We start from the raw sequence: 15,518 nt of genomic DNA on the forward strand, positions 1-15,518 counted from the left end.
AGGCATTCTTCTGACTACAAACAAGGTGGAGCTTTTCATACATTTAGTTGCCAGGTCTTAAGGCATTTCAGCAGAAGTTAAGAATTTTAAAGATTTTTAAGGCTTCTGAAGCCCATATTGAGTTTGGGAAACCTACATATTTCTCAAGTATGGCAAGGCCAACCCAATGGTATGGATAAGCAAGATTTTAGGAGCATAATAGTACTGGCAGAGATCCCAGTCTGAGTACAGTTTACATTGAAAAAAACCCTTTGCAAGAAGACCTTATATCTGTTCCCTCAGAAAAATTAGCTGTGTTTATTTTTCCAGAGAAGCAGAGAAATGGAGCAAAGAAAACATGCCTCTATTCAACAGCACCCTCCCAGCAAAAGCTTCCAGTCTCCATCCTTCTGCTGGAATGTGTTTTCATTCCTGCATTTTGACAGTATCTCAAAAGATAGTGGACAGAGAGCTCTTATGTAAAACTGTTGTGGCTTTGTGCTGTGAAGTCACTGTTCAGTAAAATTTAAGCTGTTTCTGTACATGAGTTTTATGACTGGGATTTCTGGTCTTTATTTGATAGAAGGACAGATTTAGGTTTCCACAAACTGAGTAGAAAGAACTTTGTTTCCCCACTCTACCCTTCCTTCTGGTGTTGATGGAAGAAGCAGAATAGATGCTGAACATGCACTGATTCCATCTCTTGTCTTTTTGAGTGCAAATAAACACATTAAAACAGCTCATTAGCTTTCCCCCAAACAAAAAGATGAGGTAGATGGCATCATGTGACAATTAATTTACTAAGGCAGCAATATTTGTACACAAACAGAACAGACATAATTGCACTTCTGGACTTTGAACTGAATCCTTGATGTCCAACAATGTGTTTGAAAAAACTTCATAATGGGAAGAAAATAAAAGCAATGTAAACATGGGAAGAAAATTGAATGCAAGTGAGTTGCATTTTGGTGGAGATTATATAAAACAAGTGTGAGCACAGAGAATATATATAAAAGCCTTACTGCATACATCAATATCAATTATAAACCATCATTCCAAAAATAACTTTCCCAGCAAAAAAACATATCCACAGGAGGAACAGAAGACTGTTATATAAAGGGATTCAGGGTCAAAAAAGGAAGGCCCAAGAACAGAGATCTATTCACAAACTCTGAATTACTTCACCTCTTTGATGGAAAAATACAGGGCAAGCATAAGGCTTTCTCGCTTCATGTGGTTTAAACTATAAATACATTCTCTGCTGACCTACAGGTACTCACTGATGCCAGGCAGACTAAAAGGGAATTCTTGCCAGCCTTTCACTCCTTTTTTTTTTTTTTTTTTTTTTTTTTGATAACAGGTACATGTCCACAGTCTTTAGCCACAGCATGGTTCAAAAGTTACTTTGGGACTTTTACCAGTAATGGTGGCTATTTTTACAATCTTCTTGCCTAGATCTGTGGGATTTTCCCCATTAGATAATTGCTATTTTAAGAGTAACTTGTCAGCCAACATGAGAAAGATGAGATCCAAGCTTTGCACTGTTTGTGTCACCATCTTGAGTCAGTAATTGGTAATGCTGTAAAACAAATCCGTTTAGGCATCTGAGGCACAGAAACAACCTTTGACCAAACCAGGCACTGTGAGTAGACCTGGTCCCAACAGAAAACCATTCAGCATGCTGCTTTTGGCAGAGAAAACTAATTAACCCTGTATGGACATGCAGCCCATATTGCTTCTAACCCCTGCATCAGCCACAGGGTCATGGAGAGCCTGGCAGTGTCCCACTGGATTTACCTTTCCTTGGAAAGGACATCCCTAAAGGCACATGTCCTGTTGCTCCTGGCCAGCGTTGAACTTGAAGCAATGCAGATTATGAAAGACTTCAGCTGTATGGGAAAGAAATTGTTATTTTTCTTCCTGCACAGAAAGGAATGGATTTAGCATGTGCCAGACTTGCCTCTTTTTTCCCCCTTGACAACTTGCAGCCCATTGTTTATCAAATGGCACCCTGAATCTTCTGCGTCACATTTGCTTTGACTAAAATACTTCACTTTAACTAACACAATGTGCATGATGGCAAACAAAAATTTTTAAAAAGCAGGACTTCTCTGGAAACAAAGTTTACTATTTCCCACACAGATTAGATGCTATTTTTCTTAATGAAATAAAATATTTGCATATAACTCTGCTGCTCTCTATTTCAGATTAACCCAGAATCTCATGCGGTCTCTTTTCAATGTGACACCTGATTACACACATGGTATAATCACCTCTCCTTCTTGCCTTCTGACCTTTTTTATTTCCTCTAACTGAAATGAGACTGTTCCAAAAACCACCTGTGTCATCCTCTGCACCAGGGAGTTTTGGGGCAGGCCAAAACAGATGATCTGTGTCTCTGGCCCTCACTGAGGTGATGCTCTACTGCATGTGATCCTGTGCCATCACCAAGCAGAGAACCTGCCAGCAGCTCAGTGGACAAGAAGATCTTGGCTGGACCCCAGTGCACTCCAGGATGACCACTGCTACAATTTGTTAATAGCTTGAAAAATTTAGAGAAGTTTTAGCATTACTCCAAATCCTCTGAGGCTGCTTAACCCTCCCCTGCTGCACTCTTGTGGCTATTAGAATCCACCTCCTCAGTCCTCTCCAGTGAAACCATTTTAATTTTTGCCTTCAAACAGGCAAACTAAATAAGAAATTTCATATGCAGTTCCTGAGGACAGCTGGAGTCACCTGCAAGGGCCTGCCAAAGACAGGCAGCACCACAATGCCCTGCTGGCACCATTGCCTTCTGTGCATCCTTCTCATCAACCTCCACTCATCCTCATTTGCAATAAAAAAATTTTACAAATCTCACTCCCTTAAGTGCCTGCCTGTGAAGTATCAGACTATCCTGAGGAGTTCCAGGTGGCTGCAGCCCTTCCAGGCTGATAGCTTTGCTGTAAAGGACTAATGCATCAAAATGTTCAAACATTTATCATCCTGAAACAAGACCAGGAGATCTGCAAAGGGTACTTGAACTGTAACAATCATTTAGTATTTTTAAATGGTACCATCTTCTCCTAAAGACAACATTCATGTTTGGGTTTTTTTTTAAAAACAGACAAACAATATTGTTTTGAACTAACTTAAAATTTTCTTTGGAGATTTTTTTGTTCAAGCAGCCACATCATCTGTACTTACAGAAGGTCTACAGTGCTTTTGCTTTGGGTTTTTTTAGAGCAAGCCGTACTTGTAAATAAAGCCTCTGATCACTAAAATGGCATGGGATCAATGTGTGAAGCTTTTTCAGGCTGTTATTAGAACATCTAAGAAAACCTGGTTCATTTTTTCCTCTGCACAGGCAAGTTTCCTCTGCCTCTGTGTACAGCAACAGAAGAGAGAAAAACACGGGGAAGATGTTGGAAAATATGATAGTAAAACTGCAAACACTGACAGGTGGGCTCAGAGGAGGCAAGTCTCTCCATCATTTTGTTTTTAATGGACTATATTTGATAGTGAAGCACTGCCTTCCCCTCCTGTTTAGGACAAGCCTATTTACAGAGGAAGATGGAAAGGTCACAGGGCTGGAGAATCAGAGGAAGGCATTAGCATTTCACTCGAATTCCTTCGCTCTGCAGAGCCACTCCAGCCGCCTTTGCCCTCCTGCCTCCCAAACCCTACCAGGGACTCCTGCAAGCAGGGGTGAACTGGCTCAGCCCAGGTTGTGCAGGGGTTCATCCCCAGCAGCAGCTCACATGCCCTGTCCAGATGTGCCGTTTCTGGGCTGGACTTGGCCACAAGCTGCTGGCTGCCTGCTTCAGCTGGGCACAGCACTCGGACCAGCAGCCCGGTGGCCAGCAGGCCAGGACAGCTGGGGCAGGGCAAAGAGGGAACTGAGGGCACCTCCCCAGCCATAACCTCCCTTTTGGTGGTGCTGTGTTTGTGATGGCTGGCAGCTCCCTGTGCCCAAGGCAGGGCTGTATCCACAGCCTTGCTGTGCACCCACGCTGCTGGCGACCGTGTGGGACCATGGGCAAAATGAGTAGCACAGTTTCTTGTTAGGAACATTTGAAAGCAGTTTTAGAGAAATGTATCACATTTGGAAAACTCTGTGTCACAGAGCTGTTGTATTTCTGGAGTGGGGAGACAGGAGGTGGAAGCGCAGCTTTACACAAGCAGGAGGAAAAAGCTTGGCAGCTTTCAGCTCCACAAAATCTGAGCCTGTGTTAGCATGGATGGAACAGCGGTTGCCCAAGCATTCAGGTAATTTTTCCCAAGCAGTACTCCTGAAGGGCTATTTTTTCCTTTTTTTTTTTGTCACACAGCATCTCACAGGTCCTGCGCTACTACACCCCATCCCTCTCCTGAGGACAGCAGGACTGAGTGGCAGCAAATGTCCCAACAGGAGCCCAACCCCAAGAGGCAGCAGCACCACCCACAGCACCCCTGACCCTCTTCCCTGCCAAGCACTGCTGGCTCTATTCCCAGTGTGGATGCTCGCCCTCCCACAGTGACATTGACATCCCCACAGATTCTCTGCATCACAAATGAGCTGCAAAGCTGCCAGGGAGGGAAGAGGAAAGGACACCTTTGAACTGCTGACCTGGTCTCTCTTCTCTGGCAGCCAAAAACAGGGCAGGGTCTTCCCTCAAACTGCAACAGTAAAAGCTCGGCCAGGGGTGCTGGAAGGCACTGGGGGTGGGTTCAGCCACATCTCCATGCCTGGGTAGTGCAGCCAAGCTAACCAGCTGCAGTGTGGAGGAACAAGAACTGCTCCGTGGTTTTAAAAGGGGAAATTATTTTTCTGCCAGACCATCCCAAGCTTCCAGCACTAGCCACACCATCTGACCATGGGCTACATTTAAAACATGCTTTCTGGCTCTTTCTTGCCTGGGAAAGGATATGAATAACAAGCTGGTACAGCCTTCTTATAATGCCACATTTTTCTGGTTAGTAAAATCTCTGGCAAAAACATGAGGAACCGGATGGCTTGCTATGTGCCAGCACACCAGATGCAGGCTGGATGCCTGTGTGATGACGGACAGCTGGACATCGCCTTCTCTAGCAGCACCCTGGCCTGGGAAACACCCTGACCCTGGGGAGGTGGAAAGGTAGGGTGACTCAGAGAAGACAAGTGCCCATTTTCCAATAGCCCTTCTACCAAACCAAACACTTGGAAGCACTGGTGGAGCCATGAGCAAGTTGTGGGCAGTAGAACTAATGAGACTTCATTTCCTATGGATTTGTGTCTTGCGGTTGGACTTTCCAGTGTCTGAAGACCATACGAGCACCAAGGAGACACTCTCTGTGGTCAGGGTGTTCATGGCTCTCCCTCTGCATTCCCACCTTGGATTCCTCCTCCAGCCTCTAACTGGAGCTGGGCTCAGGCCATCAGCTCTCCAGGGGCATTGGCAACACTCTCTTCCCCCAGACCCTCACCTTCCCTTCCTTGGCTCTGCCTCTGGCTTGATCTCTTGGAAACAAATACTTCCACTGAGGGATTGGCTGAAATAGATCCAGTGGACTCAAAAATAGAGGGCAAACTAGCAGGCAGAAGTGACTAACAAAAATGCCTATAGTAAGAAAGCCAGGATAACAACCTTACATAAACATGAAATATAAAGCAGGAGCAGCCCACATCCTCGAGACTAGAAGCCACAAATGAAAACTTTCTCAAGGCCAGGAGATGCATGTACCACATACCCCTGAGCTCTCAGGGCAGTGAGGGAGAGGGAGGAAGTTGTGATGACGGCTCCCAGTTACCTCCCTGGACATCAGCACTGTCGATTTTCCAAGCTCCCCCTGCATCCCCAGAAAGCTCAGCAGTGCAGTCCCTGCTGTGGGTGTGAGGATCAGTGAGCATCCCAACCCCTGCACAGTCCTGCCACAGGTCACCCAGCACAGCAGCACAGGGAAGAGTGGGAAAAGGCTGATAAACCCATCTGTTTGGTACACAGCTGGGCAGTGCACACTGCATTTCCCACATTAAAAGGGGATCTGTTTTGCATATGGTGCTTACCTTCAGTGAAACTAATTATGTAGTGCCAGCAAGGAAACACTGAGCTCTGCTGACCTGCACATGGTTCAGTGCCATGGGCTGACTGTTGCTGCACTAAACACTGCCTCACATTAATCTCTTGCAAGGGCCCAGAGACTAATGTTTCACCGTGAAGATAAACGACAAAATAAACGGAACAGATGGGATGCAGAAACGAAAGGTTACCCAGCTCTATTTACAATGTTCAGGTGTCATATGCCCAAAGCTATATAGTTTTTAAAATAGACAGAAAACGAGGTCAGGCACGTTTTAGTGACCATGGGGTTTGCTGTCAAGGGCAGGGGCAGGAGCATGGCGCAGCCACAGCCCAGCGTCACGGTGCCTGCTGGAGGGGACCAGCGATTCCCCTGCCCCGGGGCTGCAGTAGGAGGGAGGAGAGATGCAGGCACGGCTCCCCGCATGCACACTGGGCAGGAGCCAGCAGATGCGTGGCTGGGCTGAGGGAAGGGTGCTCGTCGCCAGGGAGAAGCAAAGCCCCCTCCACCCGGCACCTCTGGAGCTTTATGCATGAGGCAGAGGCAGACTGATCACAGTGGTGCACACCAGAGAGACGCTAGGCATAAAGTGGAATGACAGAGGCTCAGACTGGGTTCGGAATTCCAGCCTGAATTATCCAGTGATCTTCTATTTTCCATATGACTTGGCTTCCCACGTGTAAAATGCAGAGGCACATATAGATAGCTTTTCCCACTGACAGTAGAACACATGCACTGAGACTGTGCGGCACCAGAGACCACAGAGGCTTAAAAATAAATACCTTTTTAAGACAATGAAGAATAAATACCCATCACATGAACAAGTGCAAAATTAGCTGGGACCATGTTGTCTATGGGACAGGAATTCACTTTGCTGTCAAGCTGGTTTGTGGCAGAGCTGACTGGCCACAGGGTGGGATCCAACAGCAATCCCCTGCTGCAGGAGGCAACCAGGACAGCGGGACATGGCCTTGGTCTGTATTTACAGCTTACTCCATGCATCCCACACTTACTTTCTTGTGTGATAATCTGCTTCCCACATTTTTCTTCCTAAAACTAACATGAAAATAAAAGCAGAAGAAACATAGTCTCAAACTGCAGTTTGAACAGCACTGGGTTACTAAAAAGTAGAGTGAAAAAAAAAAAGCAAGCTGAAGATGCTATCATCTGGAGTAAAAGAGGCTAGACTGAGAGTCAGCAAGAGACTTCATGACAAGCTGAGGGAAAGATGGCTCTCCTTCACATCAACAGCAAAATGTCCCTCAGCAACTGAATCAGGTCCGCTCTGCACTAGAAATTGGCTTTCAGATGGGGCCACTCTTTCCTATTGACTGCCTCTGCCACAGTGACACTGCCACTAACACCTAATTTATTTTGTCCATTTAGGAGACATCTAGTTATCTCAATTATTTAACAATGTGTAAAATTACAAACATATTCAACTACAATATGTTCCTCTTGCGTAAACCTCTTCTCTTGGCCACATACATAATGAAAGCCCTGTTGAGTCAGTAATAAAATCCAGAAAGCTTTCAAGTCTCAGAACTGAATGTTCAAATTCTGTGGCTCACTTCCTTTTCTAACCAGACAGCAGGGCTGCCAAGAGAATTTCTGGGCGTTCAGCCCCTTTTGATATACATACACACACAAATATATATATAGCGCTCTGCTGGGGCTGGCAGAGCGCAGGCACTAATTGTTTTAAATGCAGTTATGAACAAATGCACTTCAAAAATAAATCAGAATACTACTTGTTTTCATCTGACAGAACAGACATCTCAGACTTGGACAGGGAAACCGATCAGCTCCAGCTCTGTCAATAAATAAATATTTGCATTTCACTCCAGGAGAGGAAAAATGCAGCACTAATTTTGGGAACAAACCTCAAAAATTCCTGTGTGGAAATACCATGGCTTTTTATGCAAATAGACTGGTTACACATGCAAATGCATGATTAAGGTACTGTGTGCATGTACAGGTCAGATGTGATCTAGCACATCACAGGCTTAGAGGCCAAGCCCTGCTCCTGTGAAGAGCAGAGCATCCTGACCCTGCACTGGAGCCAAGCAGTAATGAGTGAACTGGACCAATCACAACTGGGAAAGTTTTGAGAGCTAAATACAAGAGCTTTAAGGTTATAATACACAGAACACTTGTGGATCCTGCCCAAAAAGACTAAATAGCTTCTAAATCCTTTGCACTATTTATAACAACAACCACCACCACAATCACATTTATTTCTCTTCAGAAGCACTGCCTGCTTTTGTATTTATAGTGTAAGCAGCATATTAAAAAGGGGACCAAATAGATTTCACATATGTCAGTGCAATCCAAGAGCAGCAGCCATGTGAAGGGACGGCAAATATTCAATGAGTTTCATATGGCATGGAAATACAAAGCAGAGTTCAAGTCTGAGAGTTTTCCCACACTTCGGCTGAGTACATTACCAACAGGCACTGTACTGGAGCAGGAGGATCCAGGGCACAGGGCAGCATCCCCACAACACCCAGAGGTGCTTAAACTGCTGTGGGAGCAAAGGACCACGGAATGAGAGATACACTGGCAAATTGGCATTGGCTGAGGAATTAGACTCTGTGGCTCTTCACGTGACAGGCGGAGCAAGGTCATCCTAACCTACCCTGCACTCTAAACTGGGAGATTTTTACATCACTTCCATGATGAAATTTTTCCACTGTCAGTGGGCAGTGAGTCAGAAGGGAGAGGGGAGGGATGCTGTTTACTGAAAAGCTCTTGGCTCTAGAGAGAATAAAATATAGGAGAGGCTAAGGATAGGTTCCAAGAACATAAGAAAAATAAAACACAGACAAAATATGGAAGTGAGGGTGGAAGCGGAAGCAGAAATACCAAAGAGAAGACAAAAGGGAAGACACATCTAGAAGACCCCAGAAAGAAAACTGGATCCAGACAAAGAATAGCAGAAGGATGTAAATGGGAAACAGAGAGATGAAAAAAGGGGGGATAAAAGCTGGTGGGTTTCCAAATTGTGTGCTATTGAAGTACATGTGCCCTTTTAAAAAATAAATCCCTAGCAAGAAGACCCTGATAATATCAGGATACTATTGACCCTATCAGGACAGCCAGCTTGCTCCAGCAGAGGGTACAAAATAAATGTGCCTGATTAGTGAAAATCATGACATTGACCAAAATTATTGGAATCAAAGGGAAGACCCATTGCTCCCCACAAAGATACCATTCCTTCTTTTGAGAGGGGTCAACCTTTGTAGCTGCTCTGCATACGCTCCTATCATTCACAAGCATCCATTGTATTCTCACTTCTGCTTCACGTACCTCATCCTTAGCACACCCTCCTGATCCCCAGGAGTCAGGCAATAACATTTATCTCCTGTCTACAGACAGACATTGAGCACAGGGAAATGAATGATTTGTCCAAGGCCATGCTGGCAGACTCTGGAAACCCAGAGCTTGAACCCAGCTCTCCCAAGTTCCAGGTCAGAACTGCAGCTGCTAATGAGAACCAAGAAAATGTAAAACATGCAAACAAACCATCTTGAAAGTTTTATAAGTGAAAGTCCTGCTTGAGGCATGAATGGAGAAAGTGCAGACTCCAACAGGCAAATTCTTTGCCATCCCATCTCCTGAGTCCCAGAAATCCCGTTGATCTGGGCTAATAAATTTCCCTGAGCCCTAGACATTCTCTTGGCCCTCATCCCAAGCTCACATAAGAAGCTATTTCATAGACTAAGTTCTTATTTACAGTTACTCAACTCCCATAATATTTTATCTGAGGTGGCATTTTTAACACTCCCCTCCCCAATACTGGATGAACTGTCTCTTTCTTTGCTTTATAGGTTTGTAACTAATCTAGTTAAAACCCCATAAATATTGGGATGTTTCTGTGCTCCCCATTCAGACAGGAGGCTGGCTGAGGAAAAAGTCCATTCGCATTAAAATGGTGGTGACATCCAGACTGGAGCTGACAATTAGTTCATTTTCTAAGGCTACTGTCACCGTGCCAGCTGCCCTTCAGGAGCTGACTGTGCATCAACTGTGCAGCCTCCTAAATGTGTGATACTTGGGCAAGAGTGTCCATAAAACCCATTGAGAGTCACCAGTCCTTGCCAGGTCTCACAGAGGGTTAATGTGCTGTTTGCTACCCCTGGGAGGCCCAGGCAGGAACCTTTGCTTTACTGCAGCCCTGTGTGCCACTCCAGCATCAAGGGATGTGGGGGTCATAAAAGCAGGGGATGTGACTCCAGGGAGCAGCCAGCAGGCTGCCTCAGGCCAGCAGGACTGGAATCAGTGAGTCTCAGTTTGGGCCCAGCATGGTTGGGTTTGCTTGAGCCAGAGCTCACAACTGATGCACAGCAAAGAGTGGGATAGGGCCATAAATGAAAAATGGGCTGTGGTTCAGCTTGCAAAGAAAAGATGGTGCTGCTCTGCCCCTTCTCCTGGATGTGCCCCAAGTGCTGCTGTGTCAGTGCCAGTCCTCAGCCCAGGATCCCCCTTCTCTTGGCACCCTCCTTTCCTGATACTCCCTGGGCAACGGGGTGGTCTGTGCATCCTTGTCCTAAAAGCAGCTGGCAGGCAAGGGAGCTGCAGCCAGGGCTTGAAGGAAAGGCAGCCCCTCACCCCTGTGCTGGAAGGCCCCAGGAAGGAGAGGTGCTGTCCTGCACTGAACAGGTACCCAGAAGACAGTCCCAGCCCCATGTGTCACCAGGATGGCAGGTCACCTGCAGTCAGGAAAGATGTCCTTGGCAGGTGAAGCTGGAGAGAAAGCATAATCATCTCAACCAGGACTCCTGGCTTTCTCAAACATGTGAGATGACTGTTAATATTTTTCTGTATATACTTTATGATTAAATATATATAAGTGCTCAGCTAGCACTAAGACAGGCTTCTGCTTCCTAATTCCACTTTTTCTTCAACAGAAAACTTTTATGAGAAGTTATCAGCCCAAGATCTCCTTTTAAGAGTTTAGGGTTTTTTTCCTTCAAAAGCTGCCAACTATTTAATCAGATTACTGAAATAAACTCACTTCTCAATCAAAGATAACTTCTGAGGAAATCAGAGTGAGGCAGATGCAGCCACCCATTCCTTGGGAACTTTCCAAAACCCAAATGTCAGTTGTTTCAACTAATCAATGTGTGCTAATTAATTGATGCCATTAATTTTGACCAGATATATCAGCCTTAATGTCAGCATAATGAAAGGAAAGCTAGTCCTCAGAAAATACCTCAACCAATGTCAAAACAAAGATATAAAAAAATCTTCTTGAACGTGAAAGTGGGTTCCCAACCATTCCTGGCAGCATCTCAGGTGTGTGGGAGGTGTGTCCAACCTATTGGGTGGGAGGGCTCTGCACATTTTGCTTTCCCCACAGCATCTGGTTCCCTCTCAGCTTTTAGAAATGTTCCTCCTGATAAACATCCAGAATCTCAGCCATGGTCCTGAGCACCATGTTTTTGTCTGTGGAAAACCACAAGCACTGCATTCTGGTCTGCATCCCCACCTACCCAGGCTTCCCCATGCACAGGGTTTGCTGCCCTGCTCTGCTTGCTCCTGAACCCTTCATTGCACTCCCCACCTTCATCAGGGGCATTTCAGCCACAACCATCTTCTCCTGCCAGAAGAACTGTCCATGACTGTCCCCTTTCCCCAGCTACATAAGAGAGGAAACACTTCTTTCTGCACATCCCTACCATCCAGTCCTCTATTTTTGAAGTATGTAAGGCCTGAAATGTAGAGTTTGGGATTTTACACCAGCTAATATTAATAGAAACATTCTCAGGATTTTTTTCCCCCCAATGTAAATGGAACACTTTTATTTTTTTAAGCATGTCCCTCCAGAGCTCACAGGCCAAACACTGCAGCATTGTACCTGCCCAGGGAGCACGCTATAAACACATCTGTCTAGCTGCTCTGTCAGGCCCACTGAGCTTTCTATAAACCAGGAAAAGTAAACCTGTACATTAAATATTTACTGTTTTCAGTGTGTATAATCTAGAAGTGTTTTTAGCAGCACAAGCAAGGCACAATTTTAATCAATGATTTTTATTTTGACATGGCACTGTTAAAGGCTGCATGGGTACATCCTTGGAACCAGAGGCTCTCCTCTCACAGCCAGTTACAAACATTATCATGTTATCACACACTGCTCGCCTAAAAGACCCATCCTATCAACCACTTTTCTGCTCTGATCCTAAATTATCCTGTAAGTCTGAGATCTGAGCTCATGGGGGGGGCTAATAGAAGCAGACTCCAGGTTAGGCAGTGAGAGAGGACAGTGGCAAACTCGAGGTTGAGTGTGTACAAGAGAATAGAGATGGATGCAAAGTGTTAAAAGAATTAAAATGCAAAACCAAACTTATCTGTAAGTAAATAGCTGGTGGCCAGCACTAATTTTCTTTTACAATTAGTGTATAAGCTAGCTTTTAATGCTTGCTTCATGCAGAAGAGCTCCTGGCTTCATCTCAATGCTGATACTAGGAGCCATAACTTATGTACAACAACAGGAAAAGTGATGTTAATGCAGTCATAAAAAAGTCTCTGCACCAAAGCAGTCTGCTGATAGCCTCTGCTAACCTTCCACTTCCTGAGAACACTGGTGGCTGGGAAACCAGAGGGCAGGAGACAGGCTTCCTGGCTGGCTCAAAGAGGTGTCCTCCTCCCTGAGGCTCTGCACACAGCCCATGTGTGCACCCTTCCCTCAGGGCAGCTCTCACCACCTTGCTCCCTCCACCTTGCTCCCTCCCTCACCACCTTGCTCCCTCCAGTTTTATTTTAGCCCCCAGCAGAGAGAAGGTAAAGAAAGATTCCATTCATATAGTTTCTTCTTTACTCACCTAGAAAAATCACCCCAACCAGCTCCCCATAACAAAACAAATCTTTTGTGTTTGTATGCTAGTCAAGTTTAGAGATGGTTTCCATCTCTTCCCCATCACAGGCATGCAACACTGGGATGGGCAGCTATTTGCACATTCTTGGATCAAAACTCCATATCCACAAGCATTCTTAAGGCACATACATGATCTGCCTGCAAGTCCTCCCTATCTGCAAGGATGACATTGTGTCTAATTGTTTGTCCACTATTGATTCTTCCACTGCACTATCACAGACTGGAAGCAAGAGGCAGAAGCAACTAATTTCCAGCAGTGGAGTGTCCCTGGAGGAGGTGGTGGCTGACTTCCTTGCATCACTTAGCTCATGAAATTAGCATGCCCAAGAGAAGAACACAGCTAGCTAGCCGCCACTGCAAGGTGCTCACATGACATACTGGGGGGGGGAAAGGGTAGGAGTCCAGATGGAGCAGAATAGAAATGAACAGTAATGCAGCAAACACAGCTAAGGTCTCACTGTGTTTTAGTAACAGAAAATGAGTACATAGCAGAGAATGATAATGATTTTGGACAAAGCCAACAGGCACCTTAGGGGATTCTGAAATTAATCCAGTGACATTTCCAGCAGCTAGCTTGGACGGCGCAGTAAGTGAAGAAAGCACTGTGGGGCAGAGCATGCTCAGCATCCTGCCAGAGCAGGCCTCTCCTCCCACTTGTGTGCAAAGAAAAAAATTATTAATCAATACTTCCTTAGTTTTTCAAGAAAACTTCTACAAAAACTTGTTAATACAATTAAAGGCTAGACAACTCCTTTGAATGTCCACAAATCAGTGAGAGAAAACTATTATGTCAGGTCATAAACAGCAGGGAGGGAGGGAGGGAAAGCATCAGCAGGAAGGCAAAGGGTTCCCATACCCTTAACACAGACTAACCTGAAGGAAATGTAGTTGTCATTATTAATTATAATGAAAGAAAGCGCCTTTGGGAAAAGAAGAGTTTGTAATACATTTCAGATGTAGACAAGGAAAAGAAACAAACCTGAACCTACCAAAGCGTGCATGTTCTGAGCAGACAGTCCCACAGTGCAGATACAAGCGGGAGCTGGTTGTCTCCAAGGTGCAGTTGGGCTGTAGACTAAGGCAGACTGCAGCTGACAACCATTACAGAGCACAGCCTGGAAGTGTGCTTTGATCAAGGATTTCTCAGGCACAGCCCAACTGACTGCAATCTCAGGTTCAGCTGGCTCCAGTAACTCCTTGAGATCATGAGCAACTTTCTTCTGAGCTTGGTTATTTTGTCTTAGCTGATGTCAGTGCACATGCACAGCTCCACTGGGAAATCCTGCACTCTGAAGACCACAGTTTAAAGTTAAGATGTTTTCAGTTTCATGAGTGCATGGGATGAGAACAATAGACATAACTAATACATATGCAGCCAGGTGTAGCTAGGACCACCCGATGATTTTTATTTTGTGGCATGGAGAGACACAGCCCATAACAGTCTCAGCATTGCAAACTTCAGCTACAGGGAGGTGCTTGATGCAAACTGCATCTTCTGGATGTAGCCTAGTGTTGAAGTACACCTGCATGAGAGTAGATGAACATGTGTAAGTAATTAACTCATCTCACTGAGGTAATGATAGTCACTGGTACTGAAGTAAAGCTAATATCAGATTCTTGAATGACCATGACAAGGGTATTTTGAGTCTCTGACTGGGGAGGAGCTAAGCAGGAGCTGGCTGTAACTGCTGCTTGTTTCTGCATCCATCTTGGTGTGAGGAAGCCATGCAGTACAGACACACAGCCCAACAGGGGTTCAACAGGAGCATGCCAACCCTGACTGTCAGCAGGGATGCTCCCTGCCTCTGTCACATTGCTGTGTCCCTCACGTCCATGTCAATTGCAGGTATCCTTGTATCCATGTAAGCTGCAAGTATGGCCATGCAGTTCACACACCAAAGCAGAAATTAGCACAACAGAATATGACATCAGATTTTCCTTCTCTGTTTCCCTGCTGGATAAGGAGGCTCACAAGTCCCCCTTGCAATTCCTCACAATGGGAACCTCCACGACTCCTTGACAGCAGCCAGGAGAAAATGCAGCACACTCACAAAGCACAGCATCTTTCACTGCACAAATACTGCAAAGCAAACCCCGCGTATTAGAAACCACAAGCAAGGCACAGACTGTACAAAAACTGACAGGCATGAGCTTAGCTGAAGGGAGGGCAGCAGGGAAGAGGAAGAAAACAAATAGGAAATGCCATACTCAAAAGAATTCAGCATAAACTCTGAGCAAATCAAAGCAAGGAAAAACTTCTGAACCCACTTGAGTTTTAGCTGCCGAAGCCTCCTGGCTACTTGGCCGCTCTGCCTGTGCATTGCTATGCTTAATTTGCCCCACTGGATTTGCACCTCCTGTGAGTGACTGAGTGGAGCCATTGAGTCAGGGAGGACTGATTTAGTGCAGCAGGAACCAGCGGCCTGGCAGAGGCTGCGGGAGAGGCCCAGCCCAAGGTAGGTAAACACTGTTGTGGTTTCACCCGGCAGGCAGCTGAGCACCACAGAGCCGCTCACGGGCTGCAGCGGGCTGGGGGAGGAATGGGGAGCAACTTGCTGCCCGTGGGTTAGACAGAGACACTTTAATAGAACAGAAAAGGGTGCAAAGTAAGAGGAATAGGAATAGGAATAGGAATAAGCAACAT

At 45.6% G+C, this 15,518-nt stretch overlaps 1 protein-coding gene across 2 annotated transcripts in view; it reads right to left on the minus strand.

Annotated features, from left to right (window-relative positions):
• DDAH1 (dimethylarginine dimethylaminohydrolase 1) overlaps nucleotides 1–15,518 on the minus strand; it is a 94,239-nt gene that overhangs the window by 76,016 nt on the left and 2,705 nt on the right. For both annotated transcript variants that reach the window (XM_050977554.1, XM_050977553.1), the window contains exon 3: nucleotides 13,864–14,397. In XM_050977554.1, coding sequence (XP_050833511.1) covers nucleotides 13,864–13,875 — 12 coding nt within the window. In that variant the 5' untranslated portion in view covers nucleotides 13,876–14,397. The remainder of the gene's footprint in view (nucleotides 1–13,863; nucleotides 14,398–15,518) is intronic.

The sequence above is a fragment of the Serinus canaria genome, chromosome 8, assembly GCF_022539315.1.
Source record: "Serinus canaria isolate serCan28SL12 chromosome 8, serCan2020, whole genome shotgun sequence".
NCBI classification, from domain to species: Eukaryota; Metazoa; Chordata; class Aves; order Passeriformes; family Fringillidae; genus Serinus; species Serinus canaria.